Here is a 23,854-nt window from a genome sequence, read left to right as displayed (position 1 = left end):
TGAGAGGACTCTTTTGATCAGAAATCAAAAGTTCTAGTGCCCTTTTTAAGTGAAGAAAAATATTGGAGGGCAGCTAGCTCCCTGTCCACGCTCATTTTCTTCACCAAAGTCACCCGATCAAAACTTTTAGGTAGCCATTTTGATCAGCATAGTCGAAAAATCTAATAATTATTTCTTTGGGGATGGTTTACCCCCCCAGTACGCGGTGGAAGGGCTTCAAGTTATGAACATTGCCAATTGTTTACAAGTAGTAATGTTTATTGGAAAATATACAGACCTTCCAGGTATGATTTTTCAGGTGGTGGTGGAGGGGTCGGTGGGTTACGTAAGAGTATTTTTTCACGGAGGAACTCTTCATGGGGGAAAGAAAATTTCCATGGAGGAGGAGCCTGAATTCCCAGCATTCTTTAAAAACAATCGGAAATTACAAAAAACAAGCTTTTTCAACTGAAAGCAAGGAGTAACATTAAGACCTAAAACGAACAGAAATTATTATGTATATGAGGGGGGTCACCCCCTCGTCAATACCTCACTCTTTACGCTAATTTGTTTTAGCTCTTTCAAAAAAACTATTTATTCTAATTAAACTGCCTTTATGATTCAGGAGTCATTCTTAAAGAATTGGGACAAAATTAGAACTTCAGCATAAAGAGCGAGGTATTGACGAGGGGGTGTCCCCCCTCATATACGTAATAATTTCGGTTCGCTTTAAGTTTTCAGTTTCTATGCGGTTTTTTGTTTTGTTTAATGTTGCTCCTTACTTTCAGTAGAAAAAAGTTTTTTTTTTATTTGTGTAAAATATAAAACTAAATTTTCTGTTGTAAATTTACTGATACCACATAGAAAACTATGGAACCCTGAGCAGTGCCTTTTTTTTCAACAGCGAGTACAAAATAATCACAATATGTACAACAAAATATAAGTTGAAAGCGTTAGAAGACAATGAAAAAGATGCACATAGTGTATATTATGCTGTTAAATGAAATAATGGGCAGTTTTGCAGAATCATGTGGCCTGACTAAAAAATTAAAAAAGAATGAGGGATATTTTGACTTGGATTGCAAGTTAATGAAAGAAGAAGCAAAATATTTATTAAATCGTTTGAATGAATTTGATAGCGCGGAAGATCAAAGTCTAAAATTGGCTAAATATAAAGATAAAAGAAGAGAATATAAAAGTTTAATAAAAAGAAAAAAAAGAGTACAAGAATAAGAAGAAACTGGATATAGCTGATGATTTTAGAAATAAATATTTTAAAAAGTTTTGGGGCTATATAAAGAATGATAGTGGAAGGAAAAATGTTAATACCCAGGCTGTTCCGGAAGCTGATTCATGGCCTGCTTACCTAAATAATTTAGAAGGTGTTTGTGCAGATCTTCAGGAGGTAGCGTATACCCCAGAGATGGTTATTTATCCCATGAGAGAACATGATTACGATTTAGTGGGTGATGTAAATGGCCAAGAGATTAAGTCAATATTTAAGAATTTAAAAGGTGGTACTGCTGCGGGTGTTGATGGTATACCGATATTGTTATTTAAGAATTTTCTTTCCATTTTGATGCCGATAATTGTTCTTCTTTGTAATAAGGTGTTAAGATCAGGGCAATGGCCAAGCGCTTGGAAGACATCATTGTTTATACCACTTTTTAAGAGAGGAAACCCGAAGGCTCATGAAAATTATCGTTTAATAGCACTTGTCCCTGCTTTAAGTAAGGTTTTGGAGAAAATATTAGATACCAGGCTTTCCAATTGGTTAAATAAGAATAATTTAATACATGAGGACAAGGAGGTTTCAGGACAGGGTATGGGACGACAGATAGTGTGTTTATTTTAAAGGCATTAATAGATAAATATGGAAAGGGTAAAACTTGTCTTTATGTGGGATTTCTGGATCTCCATAAGGCTTTTGATAGTATCGACAGAGAGTTATTGAAGGATGCCATGCTAAATATTGGCCTTCCCCATTCATTTGTTAGATTGATAGTGAGCATGTATACTTGTGTGAGTGGAATCATTCAAGTTGGTAATAGGTTTTCGAAGCTTTTTGATATTAAGCGGGGAGTAAAACAGGGCAGCACCCTTTCACCTAAGTTGTTTAATATTTTTATTAATGATGTTGTTAATTTTCTAGAGAATAGATGGGCTCCGAAAGTTAGCCTAGGGACTCAAAAACTATCTCTCTTATTATTTGCAGACGATATTGCTTTGGTGGCTAATAAACCGCAAGATCTACAGACTCTTTTGAATCTCATAGAAGAATATTTGCATATAAAAAAGTTAAGGCTGAATACTGAAAAGAGCAAAGTTGTTATTTTTAAAAAAAAGAAGGTTGGGGACGATGAAAAATATACATTTAAATTTAATAATAAGGAACTATTTATAAGTAAAAGAATAAAATATTTAGGCTTTATCTTATCGGAAAATAAAAGCCCAAGGAGTCATGTTGATGAAATAATTAAGAGAGGTAGGGTGGCCATGTCAGCTATATTTAGAAACCCGACGATAATGGGGATCAAAAACCTAAAAATGCATAAAAGAATATTTAACACAAAAATTTTACCCGTGATAGAATATGGAGCAGAGATATGGGGTGGAGAAACGGTGCAGCAACTGGAGTCCCTTCAGCTCCAGTATTATAAAAGAGTGTTTGGTCTACATCAGACAACTCATTCACAGATTCTGAAAGGTGATATGGGCCTGTTTTCTTTAAAGCTATGTAGGTATATTTTAATGCTTAGATTCTGGTTGAAGTTAACTAAGAGTAATGAAGATAGACTAGTAAGAGTGGCATATGAAGACATGTTGAAATTTGGTTTAAAAACCTCGTGGCCATCCCAAATTAAATCATTACTAGAAAAAGTAGGAATGCCTTATTTATGGAATAATGGTCTTTGCTCTCATGATGTACCAACAAATTTAGAAAGCCAGGTACGGTTTATATTAGAGAGTCAAGAAATTCAGCATTGGCAGGGGCTGGTTTTTAATTCTACAACCCTACAACATTATAATCAGGCAAAACCTAGTTTTGGGGAGGAAGTTTACTTTAAATTTAATTTACCGGCTATGATTCTACGTCGTTGGATTCAGCTTAGGGCAAATTGTCTTCCAATTCAGAACAGGCAAAAAACGTTCGACAAAAATAAAATGATAGTTGGTCCTGATAGGCGGTATGTTTGTCCCCTTTGCAAAGTTGATGATGAAGACTTGGATCATTTTCTCCGGAAATGCCCGGTGCTCTTGGATTTACGGGAAATTTATTTGCATGGAATTAATTAGATGCTTCTGGGTATTCTACAAAATAGTAACCCGACCACAATATTTTGAGCGGGAGCATATATAGATAAATCTTTAATAAGAAGAAAAAGTTTTATAGGATCAATTTCTTTTGTAGTTAGATTAGGTACTTTTTGCGTTGATTTCTTTTTTTTGTGCGTGTTCGTACTGTTGTTAATTTCCTTGGTTGTTTGTTATTTATTTATATTTTTGTGTGTATATGGCCCACGGGTTTTTGAAATAATCTATCTATCTATCTATCTATGTTTTGTTATAATGCACAAATTGTTTTCGGATAACCAATTTGATGAAAGAATTCTTTGGAACTAACTATTAGTCCCAGATTTTTAGCAGAGTAGGATTAAAACAAGTTTAATCAGTTTGAGAAGATTTATCTTCTTCTTCGTGAAATTTTCTGATGGTCCTGACCCTGCTCTATGGGTTTGAAAAAAAATAACAGTGAACCCTCTTTAGCTATGAATCCTATGCATGCACGCCATCTATTATGTGTTTGCGTTCAAGTTGTCGGTGCTTCGAATTCTTGGCACATATGGATTTTGATCAGTTAGGCTCAATAGGTGGCTTTTAGGTAAAAAAATAAATAAATAAAAACACCTTTAATTTTAGGGGAGTGGAAGCCATTTTGTCCAGAAATAAAACTGAGTTTAGTGGATTTGCAAAATAAGATTCGTAGAAAAAAAAAACACAAAAATGTGATACCCTATACACAAAAGAAATGCGAGACCGATAACAATGGTAGTAACTAAAATGAACAATAAAATCCTGTTTTGTCTACGTGAAAACCTCTGTAACTGTATAAAATCAAAACCAAAATTACACGAAACACTAACTTAGCTTGCCTTAAGGTTATTCTCTAAACCTTTCTATATCATACTTATGATGTCTTTCTCAATCAACAAGTGTTTGCTGCTCTTGAAAAACCTTTTTGGATAGGTTTCTAAAAAATCCTTGCTTGGAACGCACACAAGAGGGGAGGAGGGGACGAACCGTGCCCTTCCTTCAAAATTTAAATATTTTGGGATTTTCTTATTATTTGATTGTTCAATGATTTTATTTTTCTTGATTTGACTTCAACAATATATCAATTTTAGACTCAATATAGAAGGCTAGGGCTGTTTCAGTACTGTGAGATGGTTGTGTCTTGGTTTTCTATAAACCCCAATCTTTGTTCCTATTTCCAAAGGGGAAATCCTTCCCGTGTGGCCTGATATTAGTGTTGGGCTGGACTATACTTCTTCCAGGAATCTTGTCCAGCACAAAATCTTGTCACATTAATGTGAGTAATTACTGTCTCCATTAGCTAGTCCTACGAGGGCATATACCACTATGACTGATACTTTAAGCTTACATTAAATGTGCAACTGAAATTCCATTATTGTCCCCTTCTCAACATAAGCGAGACTAAGAATCTTCTTTATTTATCACGAGTTCTACTCTTACCTGAATAAATAAACCACTTAATTGCAAATAATAAATAAAAAGATAAAATAATAAATAATAATAAATAAAATAAATAAATAAATAATAAATAAAATCACCTAATTGTAATTTATACATCGACGAGTATTGGGACTACCCAAATGGTGTTTTCGCCCTTTCGGCCCTGTAATTACTGTAATCTTTAACTTTCTGCGGTTTGGTATGTGCCCCTAAAACTGCCCCTAAATCCACCCCTGGATAAGTCCAAAAAAATAATTCTAAGGCTTTTGAATATTTTTTTGGTACCGGTTAAGCTTTGCTAGTGATTTCTCCATCCATATTTACAATCAACTGCTACTCAAAATGATTCTTAATACTGATATGATTCCAAGCAGCTCTGACTAAAGTGAAAAAGGGGTAATTAGCTAACTATTAATCTTAATACCATCATATTACTGTTTAAAAGAACTTCCGTACCCTACTCAAACAGGGTCGCCAATTCACGAACATGCAAGCGGGGGGAAAGGAATTTGTTTTTCAAAATCTACAGGAGCAGTTTCATTATCTTTCTCAATTTATTTTCAAGACCAGTGGTCTCCGTCTTGTCATATTATTATTTATAAGGAATTTTAAAACCTGTTTGAACAGTAGTCTTGAGCGAGACTACTGCCTCCCTTAAATGTTGAGGGAGAGGGGTGAAATCTATTTTTCTAAGCAAAGGGGATGGAATTTTGCCTCGAGAATACCAAAGAAAGGATTTTTAGATTAAAATACATTAAAATAGGTTTTTTCAAAGTCTAGAGAGGAATCTAGGGGGCCAATTGTCTCATACACGTTTGTTATGCGTCAATGTTGCCATAAGCAGCACTCTAGTGCTAGAGGTAGCATAATATAGTGCTGATACTGCACTTAGCATAACAGGGAATGGAGCAATTCGTAGCAGCATTGGGCGAAACTTGAATACTTAGCAAAAATGTTGTGTAGTACGCTTATGGCACGCTTGTTATACAGAGACACCTTCTAGACAGGGTTTTGTGGCAACCCTAATGTCCGTGGTTCTGAATGTCTAATTCTTGAAGAATTTGCACTCAGACGGTCTACTCTGGTGCAAAAAATTTGAGTTCAAAAACCATTCACTACGAGAAGATATTCAAAGCACATTTTTTTTTCTTTGAACTTTTTTTCTTTCAACATTTCTGAATCACCTTGCTGGTGCAGATTAGAGTGACACTGTTTTGATCTTAGAAAATAGACAGACACTTAGCTGAATATTCAGCTTAGTAGATAAATAGAGCAGCTTCAAATAAGCTGCAACTTAAAATAAGCAGACTTTAATTCTAAGATTCGTGAAAACATTTTTTAGGCCTCTAACTATGATGTACCTTCATATTTCCTAGTTTACTTGTTTCAACTGCTCTCAATACCTCCTCCTTGCCCCAGGCTCAACTATATGATGGTGGCAGTTTACTTATTGATTCACAGTTCAAGGTGTGAGGAACTATTTTTGGATTGAACCTTTCACTAATATTTGGTAAAGGATTATCGTCTCTACCTGACATATAGCCAATGTTTTCATAGTAATTAATTCAGTGTCCAAAGAATTATAAATAAGCGGATTATTTTCAGACTTGAGTGAAAATTCCCCTGGGAACAGTGATTTCTCTTATCGATATTTTCATGACCTATATAAGATATAGGTCAGGATTAAGCAGTTGCGAAAATAATTATAATTTCCGATATTATAGACGATTGCGTTACGATAAAGGTGAGAGGAGAAAAGTTAGCAGAAAGGTGGGGAAGAGCTGTGGTACCCGCCGGGCTTGTCCCTTAAATTGCGGGGACAAGGTAGGCAGCCTCCAACGCTTCCCTTACTTCTCTCGCAAGTGAACCTTCAATTTAGAGAAAATGGGAATTGGTAATTGGTGCGAAGATGAACTTTTCTACAATCCTATCCTGTGCTTTGTACAGAAAAATCTTGCTAAAGGAGTTTCGCCCGATACGATAAAAGAGTACTTGGCCGATTTCTTCGAGTCTTCTTCTCTTGGTGAGACCCGTAAATTGCTTTTTTTTAAAGCTTTTTCCGAATGAAGTCCCATCGAAGCGCGTAGGAGCCAATGCTGCATTAAACTGTGCTTCGGACATTATTTCTTCGCTTGTAAAGTGTGATTCCCAGAACATAAAGCTTCCGGACTTTGTTATCAAATGTCCCAGCGAAGTGCCAATGATCCCTGTTCATGCTTTCAGTGCCAAGGTGAATTCTTGCCTTGAACAGCTGCGTGATATTGCGTCCAAGGTTACAGAGGGACAGTCTAAACTTGTAGCCCCTACTCAAAATACGAAAAAACCGTCCTACGCTGTCGTTGTAAGAAACCCACCCCCGGAGCTCAGCGACCCTATCCTTCGCATGAAGAAGCTCGAAACGTTCGATGGTCATGACGGAATCATAAGTCTAAAATCTAAGCCACATAGCAAAAGCTGAGTTGTGATGGTACGCGATAAGCACTCAGCCGACTCGCTTGCTGAAGCTGTTACTAGCTCCATCCCTAACGTTGGAGCCAGAGTGATTAATAAAAAGCCTTTAGCTGTGGTCCGGGATATACCCCATAATTATTCAAGAGCTGATTTAGAGGCCTCAGTGGAAGGACTTATTAGTGCTAGTCAAATCGGCGACTCTCGTACTTTTCGCCTCGAGCTCGTCGACAAAACCGCTCTAAACACGGTTCTGGAGTCGGGAATCCGTATTGGGTATGAAATTTTTCGCGCTAAGCCCTTTCAATCCATTCCGCGTCGATGCTTTCGCTGTCAAAGTACTGATTACCTGATTGGAGCTTGTCCCAGCTCACCAGCACATCCCAAGTGTTCCAGATGTTCTGGCCCTCATGCGAATTCCAAGGAAAACCCTTGCCAAGCCTCACCAAAATGTGCAAATTGCACTATGGAACACGTAAGTTTTAGCCTGAAATGCAAAGTTCTCCAATCGGCTCTCAACAACGCTAATAAATGAATGCTCAAACTCCGTTTAGCTTTGTTTCCCTTAATATTAATGGTACAAAAGACAAGGATCTACTGATAAGTGAGCTACTTGAATATGATATTGTGTTTCTACAGGAGCACCTTCTCTCTAAAGTGAATGTTGATAGCCTAAAGCGTTCTCGGACCCATTATACCTTCTTGAGAGCCGCCCAATAAACCCGTGGAAGACCATCAGGAGGTCTGGCCATCTATTTTAGACACAAGACTCAGCCGATATTATTGCAAAGCGACGCTAACATCTTAGCGATAAAATGTGGGGATACCGCATTTATAAATATTTATTTCCCTTGTAATAAAAAGACTGTGCAGTCATTGTCTAGTTTTTCACAAGCATGTAATCGCCTACGAACACTACTTAGCGACCTTTCAAAACAAAATACCAAATGGGTTCTCGCCGGCGACATGAACACTGACTTATTATCTAATTCCGACCGATCTGAAATCTTTCTTGATTCACTACCTGGAGGATTCAATCTTGCTGATAAAGATCTTCTATTTACTTATATTCACAATCGTGGTGGTCTTACTCCAACCTTGATCATGTAATTGTGTCAGATTCAACTCTACTTTCATCAATAGTTCATGTGGAAGACTCTAAAATCGACGACGATCATTTACCAATCACGTGCCAACTATCTTGCTCCATGGCGACCTCTGTGCAACGTAACTCTCCCAAGTGGTTCTCAAAGTTAAATTGGGAAAATACCAATGTTCCACTTTATGTATTGACATTGTCCCAGTTATTATCATCTATTAAAGTGCCTTTCCACTTATTGCAAACATCTGTATCTATAACTTCAACTCGGATAGATATCAACTCGTATTATCAGCAAATAGTGTTCTGTCTCAAGTCTGCCGCTAAAACAGCTGTACCCTCCGAGTGCGTGCGAACGGGTACTCGCAATCCCTTTTGGAAAGTTGATCCTAAAGTGAAGATAGCTAAACAAAAAGCTAAGTTCTGGCTCCGTATGTGGATAGCCTGTAATCGTCCTTCTTCTGGTTCAGTACATCAAATAAAACAGAAAACCAAACGAGAGTACAAATATTCCCTGCGTAGAGCGAGACTGAATGCCTGGGATGGTCCTTGTGACAAGAAATCCTGGGATCGTGTTATAAACAGTGTTAAGTGTTCACCTCCAATTAATTCGTCTCTTCGGCTATGTGACTTCGTTTCTCATTATAAAAATATTTTGCTTTCGTTTAATATTAATCTCCAAAATCATTTTACAAAGCTTGTCAACTCAATCCTCCCAATTCGTATCAACCAATCTCAAGTGTTGTCGGTGGAATCTGGTGTTATACTCCGAGCTCTTATGCAAGTGAATAAGTCTGAGTCTCTCGATAGTGATGGTCTTTGCTTCAAGTTTTTTGCTTATGATTGTCCTGAACTGCTGAAGCATTTGCAATTATTGTTTCAGATGTGTTTGGCACAGTCCGTTGTTCCAGATAGTTTTTTGTCCGGTTGTATATCTCCCATAGTCAAGAGGGGTAAGGACCCCAGTGCTTGCTCTAATTATCGTCCTATCACTGTGTCTTGTTTTGTTAGTAAGCTATTTGAATATGTACTGCTACCGGCCATTAACTCCAAGTGCAATTTTACACCCTTCCAGCTTGGTTTTAGAAAAGGTATGGGCTGTTTTCAAGCTCACCATATTGTGGGTCGGCTAATGAAACAAGCTGTTGCTCAAAAAAGTCCCCTGTATTGTTTGACTGTTGACATATCTAGTGCTTTTGATAATGCAATTCATTCAAATGCTTTGTTTTCTCTAGCAGCCTCGGGTGTTAACCTTTCTATTGTTTCCGTGCTTAAGTATTGGTATGCTAATTCTTCAGTTAGGGTGAAGTGGAATGGTACGGTAGGGGAGTATATTCCTGTTAAAAAAGGCGTTAGGCAAGGTGCCGTGTTATCCCCGAGAATTTTTAAATGTGTTTTAGCTTCGTGTCTCCAACGTCTTCAACCGTCAATTTTTTACAATGATAATTTAGGCATTAGTCACGTTGCATATGCTGATGATGTTCTGCTTCTTAGCTGGACAAAAAATAGTCTAATTACCAACTTCTACCGGCTTTCAGCCGCACTATCCACAGTAGGCCTTTCAGTTAATGCCTCCAAATGTGAGTTTTTGTGTTTTGGGAGTCCTCCACGAGCATCACCTCTTTGCTTGGGTTCTTCAACTATACCATGTTCAGCAAGTATTAAATGGTTGGGTCTCTCTTTTTCCACGTCACTTTCGTCTACTTGCTCCGCTATTACGTCCAGCGTGCTGAAAAGTATGCGGGTTGGATACGCGAAAATTTCACCAAATCGTGGTCGGTATAACCAAAATGGACTATGCCGTCTTTATTCTAGTTTTTGTGCCCCTGCTGTTTTTTATCTTTCTGGTTTTGCTTTCCTCCTTCGCAAGAAGGATACAAAGAAAATACGCTCAGGATATTTTAAGTATTGCAAGTATTTGCTGCGTCTGCCTCGGTGGTATCGGAATCATACAGTCGTCTCTAAATTTGACATCATGGATGCGCCCTCGCGACTGAAACATTTATCTAAAGATATATGTCTTAAAACTCGGCAAATGATCGGTGTTTTTGACCCTCTTTGGCCATTTTTTGGATGGAGGTAATTTATTTATGTTGTATGTTGTTATGCTGCTATGTTATTTATGTTGTTATCTTTTTTGTCTTGTTTTTTCTTTTTTTGTGTGTTTACTCCACAGTTTAATGTACTTTGTGGGTTATAAATAAATTATTATTATATTATTATTAGAGAAACAAAGCTTATTCTCACTGAAATTAAATAACTAAAATCGCTCAAATACATTTTATTTTGAAGGGAACATGAAAAATGTTACAAATTTTATGAATTCTGTAACGTAAGCCGATTAAAAAGTGGGCAAAAATCCAACTTAAGATACATAGCCTAAGCCACATAGAGAATCGAAAGTGATTTGAGCTGTTTGAATTGCAAATGGAAGTTTAGATCATTTAATATTTGACTCTTTGGAGGCAAGGTTGAACTCATCCAGCCTGTCTAGGCTACCACCAGTATAGGCTACTCTCCAATTAAAAATTCTCATCTTTTTATCAAGGAACAAAACCAGCAGGGCAAAGTCTTCATTGCTGCCGGAGTCCAGAATCCATTTTATTCGGTTTCTATTTCTTTCTTTGCAGTCCTACCTTTTGCTAGATAGAAACATTTCATAGAAATGTTTCTTCATCCATGTTTTTGAGAGTTGAATAATCAAACAGCCCGTGGTAACGATCAATATTAAGGAGCGACCCGGCTCAATGGTAACCGAAACTCTAAAAAACGGAATTTTAATACCAATAGTTACATCAAAATTAGAGTATTTTCATGCTGATTTCAAGCATATAAGTTTCCTCAAGTTTAGTCTTGAAAATTTGCATTATTTTAGAAAATAGGGGGAAACACCCCTAAAAGTTATAGAATCTTAAATAAAATTACACCATCAGATTTATCGTATAAAAGAACCCTACTATAGAAGTTTCAAACTCCTATCTACAAAATGTGGAATTTTGTATTTTTTTGCCAGAAGACAGATCATGGACGCGTGTTATTTTTTTTTTTTTTTACCGTGGTGATCGTATCGGCCCAGTGGTCCTAGAACGTCACAAGAGGGCTCATTCTAAAGGAAATTAAAAGTTCTAGCGCCATTTTTAAGTGACCAAAAAATTGGAGGGCACCGAGGCCCCCTCCGACAAACATTTCCCCCCAAAGTCACCAAATCAAAGTTTTGAGATAGCCATTCTGTCCAACTTGGTAAAAAACATAAGAACTATGTCTTTGGGGTCGACTTAGTTCTCCACAGTCCTCAGGGGAGGGGCTGCAAGTTACAAACTTTGACCATTGTTTACATATAGTAATGGTTATTGCAAAATGTACAGACGTTCTCAGGGGTCTTTTTCACGTTGGGGTTGGGATGGGACGGGGGGAGGGGGTTACATGGGGTCATCTTTTCATGTAAGAATTAATCATGAGGGAAGAAAATTTCCATGAAGGGTGCGCAGGTTTTTCTAGCATTATTTAAAAAATGAGAAAAAAATTATCTTTTTTCACCTAGAAGTAATTAGTAGCATCAAAACTTAAAACGAACATAAAATAAGGGTTTTCGTCTCCTCCACGATACCTTGCTCTTTACGCTAAAATATTTTAGTAATTTCAACTATTTATTCTACAGCCTTTGTGATTCAGGGGTCATTCTTATAGATTTGGGATAAAATTCAAGCTTTAGTGTAAAGAGCGAGGTAATGACGAGGGGGCAAACCCCCTCATATACGTAATAAAAATACACAAATATAGAAGTTCATTACGTAAGTTAATTCGTAAGGTAAATATGTTTATTACTAACAGAAACGTTCGTACACAAAATAAAAAATCTAGTTGCAGTTTTAAGTAGCCAAGAATTGGAGGGCAGCTAGGCCTCCCCACCCATTTTTTTAATCAAAATCGTCCGATCAATACTTTGAGAAAGCTGTTTAGAAAAAAAAATTAATATATAAATTTTGTTTTAATCATTCATGTACGATGAGCCAAAATCAAAACATGCAGCAATTCAAAAACGTTCAGAAATTAAATTAAAAAAAAAGTTTTTTTAAACTTTAAATAAGGAGCGACATTAAAACTTAAAACGAGCAGAAACTATTCCGTATATGAAAGGGGTTGTTCCCTCCTCAACGCCTCGCTCTTTACGCTAAAGTTTTTCATTATTTTAAAAAGTAGAGTTGTTAAAAAGAGTCAAACTTTAGCGCAAAAAGCCAGGCATCGAGGAGGGGACAACCCCTTATATATATGCGGAATAATTTAATGTAGCTCCTTACTTGCAGTTAAAAAAAACTTGTTTTTTATTTAATGCATACAAGAGCTCGCACTATAAGGATTCGAAATCATCATTGTGACAGGCAAAATTTCAATATGAAAGCCATTTACATAAGCTCCATAGCATGAGCCACTTGGCGTAAGTGATAAAGTGGCAATGGAAAACCGGCCTTAGAACAAAGCAGAAATAAATTATGGTTCCTTTGACCTCCTATGTTTCTCTTTTTGAACAGGGGTGCCAATTCGAGAAATGTGAGAGGGATAAGAAATATGTTTTTGAAAATCTAGGGAGGCCGACATTTTGGGGCTCTTCGATTTTTCAAGGAAAACACCCTAAACAGGTTTTACCAACTTCTCTCAAGTTTCAAGAGCCCTTTGAAAGTGGCTGTGCTATTTTTGTGTTCTATTCAACCTTTTTTTCCTTTTTCTGTTATTTTCATTTTTTATTGGAATAAAACAATGAACTAGACTCATAAAGAGAAAACAATCCTAAAGTGATCCAAGTTCATTTTTTTCGCATTTAAGATATATATGTTCATTCAGATGCAGATGTCTAATACAATTCAAATGTCTAAAACAAAACATTTTCATTGCTTACCACGAGCTAACTTATCATACATATAGAGCTTTGATAGACGTGTAGAGATGTAGAGATATTAGATATAGAGTTGTAATCAAGCATTGAGAGTTCAGCCCTAAAGTGATCCAAGTTCATTTTTGTGCGCATTTAAGATATAGATGTTCATTCACATGCAGATGTCTAATACAATTCAGATGTCTTAAACACAACATTTTCATTTTTTGCCACGAGTTAACTTATCACACATATAGAGCTTTGATAGACGTGTAGAGATGTAGAGATATTAGATATAGAGTTGTAATCAAGCATTGAGAGTTCAGCCCTAAAGTGATCCAAGTTCAATTTTGTGCGCATTTACGATATAGATATTCATTCAGATGCAGATGTTTAATACAGTTCAGATGTCTAAAACACAAAATTTTCATTGCTGACCACGAGCTTGCTTATCATGCACATAGAGCTTTGATAGACGTGTGGAGATGTAGAGATAATAGGTATAGAGTTGTAAGCAAGCATTAAGAGTTCAGCCCTAAAGTGATCCAAGTTCATTTTTGTGCGCATTTAAGATATAGATGTTCATTCACATGCAGATGTCTAATACAATTCAGATGTCTAAAACACAACATTTTCATTGCTTACCACGAGCTAACTTATCATACATATAGAGCTTTGATAGACGTGTAGAGATGTAGAGATATTAGATATAGAGTTGTAATCAAGCATTGAGAGTTCAGCCCTAAAGTGATCCAAGTTCATTTTTGTGCGCATTTAAGATATAGATGTTCATTCACATGCAGATGTTTAATACAATTCAGATGTCTAAAACACAACATTTTCATTGCTTACCACGAGCTAACTTATCATACATATAGAGCTTTGATAGACGTGTAGAGATGTAGAGATATTAGATATAGAGTTGTAATCAAGCATTGAGAGTTCAGCCCTAAAGTGATCCAAGTTCATTTTTGTGCGCATTTAAGATATAGATGTTCATTCACATGCAGATGTCTAATACAATTCAGATGTCTAAAACACAACATTTTCATTGCTTACCACGAGCTAACTTATTATACATATAGAGCTTTGATAGACGTGTAGAGATGTAGAGATATTAGATATAGAGTTGTAATCAAGCATTGAGAATTCAGCCCTAAAGTGATCCAAATTCATTTTTGTGCGGATTTAAGATATAGATGTTCATTCACATGCAGATGTCTAATGCATTTCAGATGTCTAAAACAAAAAAATTTCATTGCTTACCACGAGCTAACTTACATAGACGTGTAGAGATGTAGAGATAATAGATATAGAGTTGTAAGCAAGCATTGAGAGTTCAACCCTAAAGTGATCCAAGTTCATTTTTGTGCGCATTTAAGATATAGATGTTCATTCACATGCAGATGTCTAGTACAATTCAGATGTCTAAAACACAAAATTTTCATTGCTGACCACGAGCTGACTTATCATGCACATAGAGCTTTGATAGACGTGTGGAGATGCAGAGATAATAGATATAGAGTTGTAATCAAGCATTGAGAATTCAGCCCTAAAGTGATCCAAGTTCATTTTTGTGCGCATTTAAGATATAGATGTTCATTCACATGCAGATGTTTAATACAATTCAGATGTCTAAAACACAACATTTTCATTGCTTACCACGAGCTAACTTATCATACATATAGAGCTTTGATAGACGTGTAGAGATGTAGAGATATTAGATATAGAGTTGTAATCAAGCATTGAGAGTTTAACCCTAAAGTGATCCAAGTTCATTTTTGTGCGCATTTAAGATATAGATGTTCATTCACATGCAGATGTCTAGTACAATTCAGATGTCTAAAACACAAAATTTTCATTGCTGACCACGAGCTGACTTATCATGCACATAGAGCTTTGATAGACGTATAGAGATGTAAGATATTAGATATAGAGTTGTAATCAAGCATTGAGAATTCAGCCCTAAAGTGATCCAAATTCATTTTTTTTGCGCATTTGAGATATAGATGTTCATTCACATGCAGATGTTTAATACAGTTCAGATGTCTAAAACACAACATTTTCATTGCTTACCACGAGCTGACTTATTATACAGCTTTGATAGACGTGTAGAGATGTAGAGATATTAGATATAGAGTTGTAATCAAGCATTGAGAGTTCAGCCCTAAAGTGATCCAAATTCATTTTTTTTGCGCATTTGAGATATAGATGTTCATTCACATGCAGATGTCTAATACAATTCAGATGTCTAAAACACAACATTTTCATTACTTACCACGAGCTAACTTACTATACATATAGAGCTTTGATAGACGCGTAGAGATGTAGAGATATTAGATATAGAGTAGTAATCAAGCATTGAGAGTTCAGCCCTAGAGTGATCCAAGCTCATTTTTAAAGCACAGACGATATAGCTGAAGCTCAAATATTTTTGACACTTTCACAGGCTAATTTGGCCTGTACGTAGAGCTCAGATAGAGATATAGAGATATCAGGTGTATATTGTCATTATCTTTAGATGGTTTAGCCCTAAAATTACCAATTATAAATACTCGGTTGCACATTTTGAAAATATAGAAGTCCAAGTTTAACTAAAAATTTTCGATCTTTGAGGAACTAGCTTCTAACTATTCGCTTGTCCGATATATTTTTTGATTTTTTGCATAGTCTTAAAATTACTTTGCATCCGTACGAGAACATATCTTGGATTTTTTTTGGGGAGGGGGGGGGGTTGGGGCTGACAAAAGAAATTTCAAAACACATCAAAAATTTGTTTATCTTCATTTTTGTTGCGTTTTTACGAGTCGGACAAACATTTCAGGGGGGAGGAGGAGGGTAAAACCCCCTAACTCCACTGGATGCGGCCATCTGCAAACCATATCCAGTTGACTTTAACTTTTATTTACTTTTCAATCATTTCTTTTGTCTAAATTTGCCATATTTATCACTACAGACTTGTTTTACAATTATTGACCGACCGCACAAAGTTACAACTAAAGGTACGGAATTTAATTTAAAATGTTTAACTTCACTATACTTAAGTGCTTTGTTTTCATATCTGATTTATAGAAATTCATTTAATTCATTCATATAAATATTGATTCATAAAATTCATTCATAAAGATTCATTCATATAAATAGATTCTTCTTTCAGGTTCACCTGCACAACAAAAAGCATCAACTTGCTATGAAAACCTAGGCTGCTTCACCACTGATTATCCTTGGACGTCAGACGCTAGGCCTAACCCTGTTTTACCAGAATCACCGGAGATCGTTGCTACAAAGTTCCGCTTGATGAAACTGTAAGTAACTATGTGAAGCTGTTTTGCTTCCCTGATTCGTATGTGCAGCATGAGTACATGCAAAATTATTTCTCGGGGGGTTGAGAAGCCTTCAGAACAAATGGGGAAGGTGTAGCAACAATGCCCGATATGTCACTAGCTTTATATTTCGTTTAATAACGAAGCTATTTGTTACTTCTCTGCTTGTAGGAGTTTACTGAAAGCTTCTTTGCTGCTTATTTCCATAAGTTTGGTTCCGACTTCAAGAGATTGCTTATCAGGATTGCTAAAAACAAAGAGAGAGAAAAATCTCAAGATAAAAAAAAAGGGGACTTCGGCCAGTAGAAGAAAAAGACAAACTAAAACGACGTGTATATTTTGTCTGTGTAAAACAAGGCGTCTTCAATGCTAAGAAACAAAGATAAAGTCCAAAAATGACCTTTAGTTAGATAAAATCTAAAAAAGAAGAAAAAGAAAAAAAAGTATCTATATAGTCTACAATTGTTGCTACTGTGATTGTCCAGCAGAAGCTAAATAAAGTTGCAATAAGAACACTGAAGCCACTGGGTAACGCAAAATATAATGATTATGAAATTAATTATCTTGCTGCAAAATAATCCTTTTGCCTGTTTCCACTGCTACAATCCTCCAATTGTAGAAATTTCTTAAGTCTTCTTTAATTTTTGCAAACAGCTTATTCGTATGAACAAGTTTATACGATCAAGAAAATGAAAGCCTAAAAAAAACAAAAACATATAAACATTACAAACTTGAAGTTTGTAATAATGCTAAGGCATATACAGAGAGTAAACACCAAACAACTAAAAGGCCGTTCATAATTATACAATGATAGAAATGCAATTTCTTATAATTTTTAGATTTAAACACCTATTTGGAAGCATGGAGGCTCCAAAAAAAGGAGGGAGATTTGCTAGATGTTTTAGAGAGAAATTGTCTACGGATTGTTTTGGGTACCAGACTGACTGACCGTATCTTAAACAGTAGGCTGGTCGACAAATGTGGTTCAATCCTACTTTCTAGGGCTATAATAAGAAAAAGGTTGAGATGGCTAGGGCAAGTTCTGTGGATTAAGAATGAAAGATTGCCAAAGATTGCCCTTTTCGGCCGACTGTCTTGGACTAAACGAAAATTAGTTTGTCCCTGGTTAGGGCGGGATGATGTCGTAAGGAAAAATTTAAAAGAAATGGTAGCTATCTGGGGATGTAAAGAGGTGTAAAGATGTTAAATGGTTTAGGATAAAGGAGGACAGTACGTAGCTGTGTTGGCCTTAGGTGGCTTTGTGCTACAGTGAGTTATTAGTAGTAGTAGTAGTAATTTATCACATGTAACACATTTTAAATAACCTTTTTTAATAAATGAGGGAAATGGATAGAGATATAAAAACAAAATTTACGCTGCCTTGGCAACAGTGGCAAAAATTGATCTGGTCGCCTTCGCCGACTAAAGTGTTCTGGGAGCAACAAAGTGTTTTGTTACTACACAGTGTATTTTACACAATAAAAGTGTTGTGTTTCTTTTTTTTGCAATTAACTAAACGCTGTATTGGAAATCTCTTATTTGCTGTCGACGGATCAGAGGCAATACTTTAGCGCTACCACAACAAAGAGCCATAGGCCTTAAATGTTTTTTTTTTTACAGGGTAACATTGTATGAAAGGGGTGGTCGTAGAAACTTTGGAAAATACTCATTCGATTGAAAATTGAAAGCTCTAGCGATTTTTTATGGATCAAAATTGATTGAACGACCACAAACCCATATGCCTTTCCCTTTTCTACAACTCAGTCCCACTAACCTCCAAAAATGTCTTAGAAATTTTTTTAGATAGCCCTTTTGTTCAAAAAAGCCCAAAGATTCAATAAATATGTCTCCATGGAAACCCCCGAATGCCCCCAAAGGCCCACTGGCAAGGGCTGTAAATAATGCAAATAAAAAATTATTTAAGCATGTTTAATTATTGTGTTGCGAGAGCAACACTTTGGTTTGTTGTGGTTTTTATTTTTCTTCCAAGCACCCCAATTTCAGCTTATTCCTAGAAAGCGGTAAAGGTCTAACCTCTGCGGTTTTTACAGAAAGTGTAGACCTTAGGCCTAAGTGATGACTTTACATTTTGGAAACCTTCGTAGAGCTCTTGCTTGGGGCCAAAAAGGATGGTTTTTGCTTGTCCTTGAGCCAGAGCCTATAGTGCTGGCAGGTGATTTGGAGTCTTATAGCCTATGTGTGAGAGGACTATCTGAAGTTATGCAGTGAAGCTTTCGTTTCATCAAACCATGTTTCTTCTTTTGAGTGGAAAGCTCCGTTCTAGCAGGCAAACAGGCACTTTCAAATTGAAGATGGACAAAATCTATACGTGTTAAATATATGCAGCAGTTACCCGGCCCCACAGCCGATATATCTTCTTTGAGTGATAAATAGAAAAAATTACAGAAATGAAAAAGTGGGGATCGAAAGTGCTCCCATCTATTGTTTCTACCCATTTCTGTTCGTGATTTCAGCTGAGTTTATCATTCAGTTTTTCTTACTCAGTGATTGCAGTAGAGAAATACTATCAGATGCACCTTTTAGACTTTAAAGTTCTCTCATTGGTAAAGAAATTAGAGTTTATCCTTTGCTCCTTTCTAAGCGATGACGTTAGAAACCCGGACTACGGCAAAAAAATCAACTTTTGAACTAAGACAGATGAATTTTTTTTTTCGACAGTTGATAGCTCTTGATGATCCCCCCTGTTATAGAGGAATCATAGAAACTGAAAATGATTTTATCATTCTCGTTTAAATAGTGGGTAACATGTCTACCTTTTTGCAAAATTGGTAGTGGAAAGGTTCTGGGGTGATGGACGGGTGATTAGTCCGCTTTTTTCTTTAATTATTACATATTAAAAATCCTCGCGCTACTCTCTTTCAAACAAGGTAACAAATCTACTTTTAGGGTTGTTGAGAATACCACATACCAATTTTCCACACCCAAATAGCATAAATTGAAAATCATTGCCTGAAACCTTGTCAGAATATGCCAATTGCAGTAACTGCAATAACGTAACATGCAACAATTGAATATGCCAACCTTTCTTCTAAAAACTTGGCTCGGAGAGGGGGGGGGCTGTGGTAAGATTGGTCTTACTTTGGGCCTCAAGTCAAGCAGAATGAAAGTAATGGCACATTTCCAATTTGAATGAGGTGGTGCATGCTTGCCTTTCTGCTATACGCTGACAGCGAAGAGGACAAAATGTAGCTTGAATCAGGTTGTAGCAGGTTTTATAGCAACTCCAGGTTTTCTTTTATGCCAAAATAATTCACAAATAATTTGTATTTGTACCCAAATCACATTTCAACTGGTTGTTCACACAGTTATTATCCAATTCTTTTTCTAACGCTTACCGCAGCAGTCATCCCCTCGAAGGATGTATTTCAGGATATAATCTTGATGTGAAAAAAACTGCCTTCTTATGTTTTTCTGATCATCTCACCAAGGATCATTAATAAATGTTAAAAAAAAATTATGTTTTGGTGAGAAAGTTGATCTTCGTGCCACGGGCCAACTTTCATTTATTATCTTCTTTTCATCCACTCTTTTAATTTTGTTTTCCTTTCATCATTCACTTTCATTTTCTTTTTAAATTTCATTTTTCGTTTATCACTGTTAAGGAAGGAACAAAGGGTAAGCTACAATTCCTTTCGGAATGCGAGATGTATTGAAGCTCAAGAAGCACATATAACGAAACGTCAATCTCAGTCCCAAACAGAGAAAATGCAATAGAAAAACTCAACTAAAATCAAACAATTCGTGGTAACGAACTGTAGTAAGGAGCGACCCGGCTCAATTGTAACCGAAACTCTAAAAAATAGGATTTTGATACCAATAGTTACATCAAAAGAATCGCATTTTAATTCTGATTTTAAATATATAAGTTTCATCAAGATCAGTCGTACCCATCAAATGTTACGAGCCTGAGAAAATTTGCCTCATTTTAGAAGATAGGGAGAAACACCCCCTAAAAGTTATACGATCTTAAATCACAGCATCAGCATCAGAAAATCACAGCATCAGATTCAGCGTATCAGAGAACCCTATTGTAGAAGTTTCCTACCCCTATCTACAAAAATGTGTAATTTCGCATTTTTTTGCCAGAAGACAAATCACGGATACGTGTTTATTTGTTTTTTTGTTGTTGTTTTTCCCAGGGATGATCGTATCGACTCAGTGGTCCTAGAACGTCGTGAAAGGGCTCATTCTAACGGAAATTAAAAGTTCTAGTGCCTTTTCAAGTGATCAAAAAATTGGAGGGTACCTAGGCCCCCTCCCACGCTCATTTTTTCCCTAAAGTCACCGGATCAGAATTCTGAGATAGCCATTTTATTCACCATAGTCGAAAAACCTAATAACTATGTTTATTAGAATTATCTGCTTCAACGTAATTCTGTCATCATAAATTCGGTAGTGGTCTACTAAACTTTCCAAAAAAACCGTATTTTGTTCGTGGCTTGCCACTTTCTTGAAATAAGCCAAAACCAATTATATAGGAAAATAAGAAAAAAGGACAAAGCCAAAGTGTGGCCTCCTGACCTGCTGGTCACATGTCCTTCTTCTTCAAGGAGTAGTGCCCCATGAAGTAAAAATAGCTTACTTTACTTCTACTTGCTGCGGGACCAGTCACTGACCCCTCACCCAGCATCCAGAAGACTCCATATGGCTAGCTCCCATTTGTCGCGATCTTGTGTCAGCTCTTCAGCAAACCGGAGCCAGCAGCTCTTTAACTATGAATGAATGAATGAACTTTATTACCCGTAAAGTATAAAAAACACAAAGTACGGAGTATTATAAATAAATAAACAAAAACAAATACGATAAACAGCGAAGAAAAACAAAATTCAAACTAGCAAAAGACAACATGGACTAATCAACCAGTATCAATATGGAAAAAAGGCTGCAGAGGGTCATAAACGTGAATAAAGTTGACAGTCTTTTTACATAAATCGTCACTGGAAGACGGAATCCGAGAAGGCACATCTACTAAACCAAATCGAGCAATTATTTTTTTGTTTCGGTGCCATCTAGGAAGCCTGAGGAGGTATTTGCAATATCTGAAATAAGCCGTACGTAGAGTATGTCGATCTTTCTTACAAAACAGATGAGCCATGCCTGATAAAAACAAAAGCACAGGGGCACAATAAGCGTTATAAATCATGCACAAACCGTTGCGGTTGTAACGGCTTTTGTCTGGGGATATTTTTCCGTAAGCGACACGTAGGTCTATCTGCTAAACTTTCAAATTTCACCAATGGTATCGAGGTCGTTTCGACATTTACCCACTAGTTCCTCAGCTAGTTCTCAACTAGTTCCTAGACTGCCAGGACACCTGTGCCAATCAGGCAAAGGAAAAGTTAGAAACATTTGCCTGATGATGCAGTCATTGGGTCTTCTTAGGACATGGCCAAGAGGTAAACATTGTGAAGGAACTAACTTGTCTTGATTTATGCAGCGTTGTTTTATTTTTGGCCTTAATAGGCCTTACATTGGCCATAATTAGTCCTTTAATAGCTTCTACAATTTCCATATATTAGGCACGAAACAGATGAAAAGAATTCTAGTTGGATGAGTAAAATAATTAATCTTTTGATTGATGTTCGTGTGAATTGTTTGTTGCAGGTGCTTAAATTCCTTCAAGAGAAATGTTGGAATACCAGTAGACACCTACATTAGGATAGCTTCTCGCAGTTGCAATCTAAGACATATTTAACCTCTCTCAATAGCCACCAGCATCAACTGTTTCAAAAACAATTATTGTGAAAACTGATAATTCAGGGTTGCTATTGGTGGTTTTGTTAGTCTTCGGAGAGCAAGCAAATAAATCAGGGACCGGTTGACCTATTTAAGTATTTGACCTGATCGATGGCCTATACCAAAGATAGATGCACCTCTTTTTTTCCAATACGAATTATTCTCGTATCCCCACATAGTTTTAGACCTATAATAAACTGAAGCTGACAAAGGCTATCTCTTCATTTAAGTTATAGCCCTCCGTTGGAGGACTTCGAGGCTTGCGTCAGGAGATCAAAACCAAAAAGCGCTCTTATGGCTGCTTCTGCTGCCGAGAATTAAAAGTGGTTGGTATTGACAAAAGTTCGACATTGGAAGCAAAGGTATGAAATATAGAAAGTGATTGGATGGAGAGAAGTGCTGAAAAATTGAACTTACAGCTGTGGAAAGAGCCCCCTGAAGCAAGATATGCTGCCCAGTCTCAGGAAACACGACGATTGGAAGGGTTGCACCATGGAGCAAGCATGTATAACCAAATGTAGGGAAAGATTTGACATCAGTATCTTGTAAATGAAAATCTAAACTATATTAAATCCGAATAATTGACGAAAATTACCGAAAAATGCTTCAAAAATTTTCATAAAGAATGTCAAAGCTAATCATTCTGTGAGAATAATTGGAGGGATAAACTCAGTTCAAAGAGACTGGAAACTGGTGAGAGAATAAACCTAGGGTTGATTCTGAGAAAACCAAAGCAATCAACGTTATACAGCGTTACCCAACATAATCAAAAACTTGGTTAAATTCACCTAAACAAAACATACTAACAGAATTGTTTTTATCTGTTTTTTTTTTACTTGTAGTTCTATTGGCTGAAAGATAAAAGGACTTTTACTTTTTGCGAAAAGGGCACAATAGTTTAGCCCTAACTATTTTATGGGCTCTACTCAAGATTGAAAACCGTAGTAACTTTAACTACAGAAGTTACTTGAAGTGACATCCGCCAGGAACGGCTGTTATAGTATAATCTTAATGAGTGTCAGTTGGTATTCATTACTCTTTCATTATAATTTAGTCTAACAATATTTTCAATATGTTTCAAACTGATATGATTGCAAAAATGATAATGATGCAAGGTTACTTCACTAAAAATTAACCATCTTCAGTAACAGTTACTGTAAAAGTAAATTCAAAGTTACTTTTATGTCGTTCCAGCTATCACGACAAAAAAAATTCAACTGAAAGTAAGGAGGAACATTAAGACCTAAAACGAACAGAAATTACTACATATATAAGGGGGGTCACCCTCTCGTCAATGCCTCACTCTTTACGCTTTGGTTATTTTAGTACTTTCAAAAGAATTATTTATTCTAATTAAACGGCCTTTGTGATTCAGGGTTCATTCTTAAAGAATTGGAACAAAATTCAAACTTTAGCGTAAAGAGCGAGATATTGACGAGGGGGCAAATCCCTCACATACGTAATAATTTCTGTTCGTTTTACGTTTTAATGTTGCTCCTTACTTTCAGTTGAAAAAACTTGTTTTTTTTTATTTAACTAAAATAAAAGCTGTATCGATGTGGGTTCTCCCTCTGCCATCTACTTTAAAGTAAAACTTCAGGAATAAACATTTTGACTTTTCAA

General features: G+C 36.4%; 1 protein-coding gene across 1 annotated transcript in view; it reads left to right on the top strand.

Annotated features, from left to right (window-relative positions):
- LOC136024737 (pancreatic triacylglycerol lipase-like) overlaps positions 1-23,854 on the top strand; it is an 82,467-nt gene that overhangs the window by 6,433 nt on the left and 52,180 nt on the right. The window contains exon 2 of the mRNA XM_065700170.1: positions 16,309-16,456. Coding sequence (XP_065556242.1) covers positions 16,309-16,456 — 148 coding nt within the window. The remainder of the gene's footprint in view (positions 1-16,308; positions 16,457-23,854) is intronic.

This window comes from Artemia franciscana, chromosome 3 (genome assembly GCF_032884065.1).
Source record: "Artemia franciscana chromosome 3, ASM3288406v1, whole genome shotgun sequence".
Lineage (NCBI taxonomy): Eukaryota > Metazoa > Arthropoda > Branchiopoda > Anostraca > Artemiidae > Artemia > Artemia franciscana.
The sequence above is the reverse complement of the archived record's forward strand: the minus strand, read 5'-3'. Positions and strand labels throughout refer to the sequence as shown.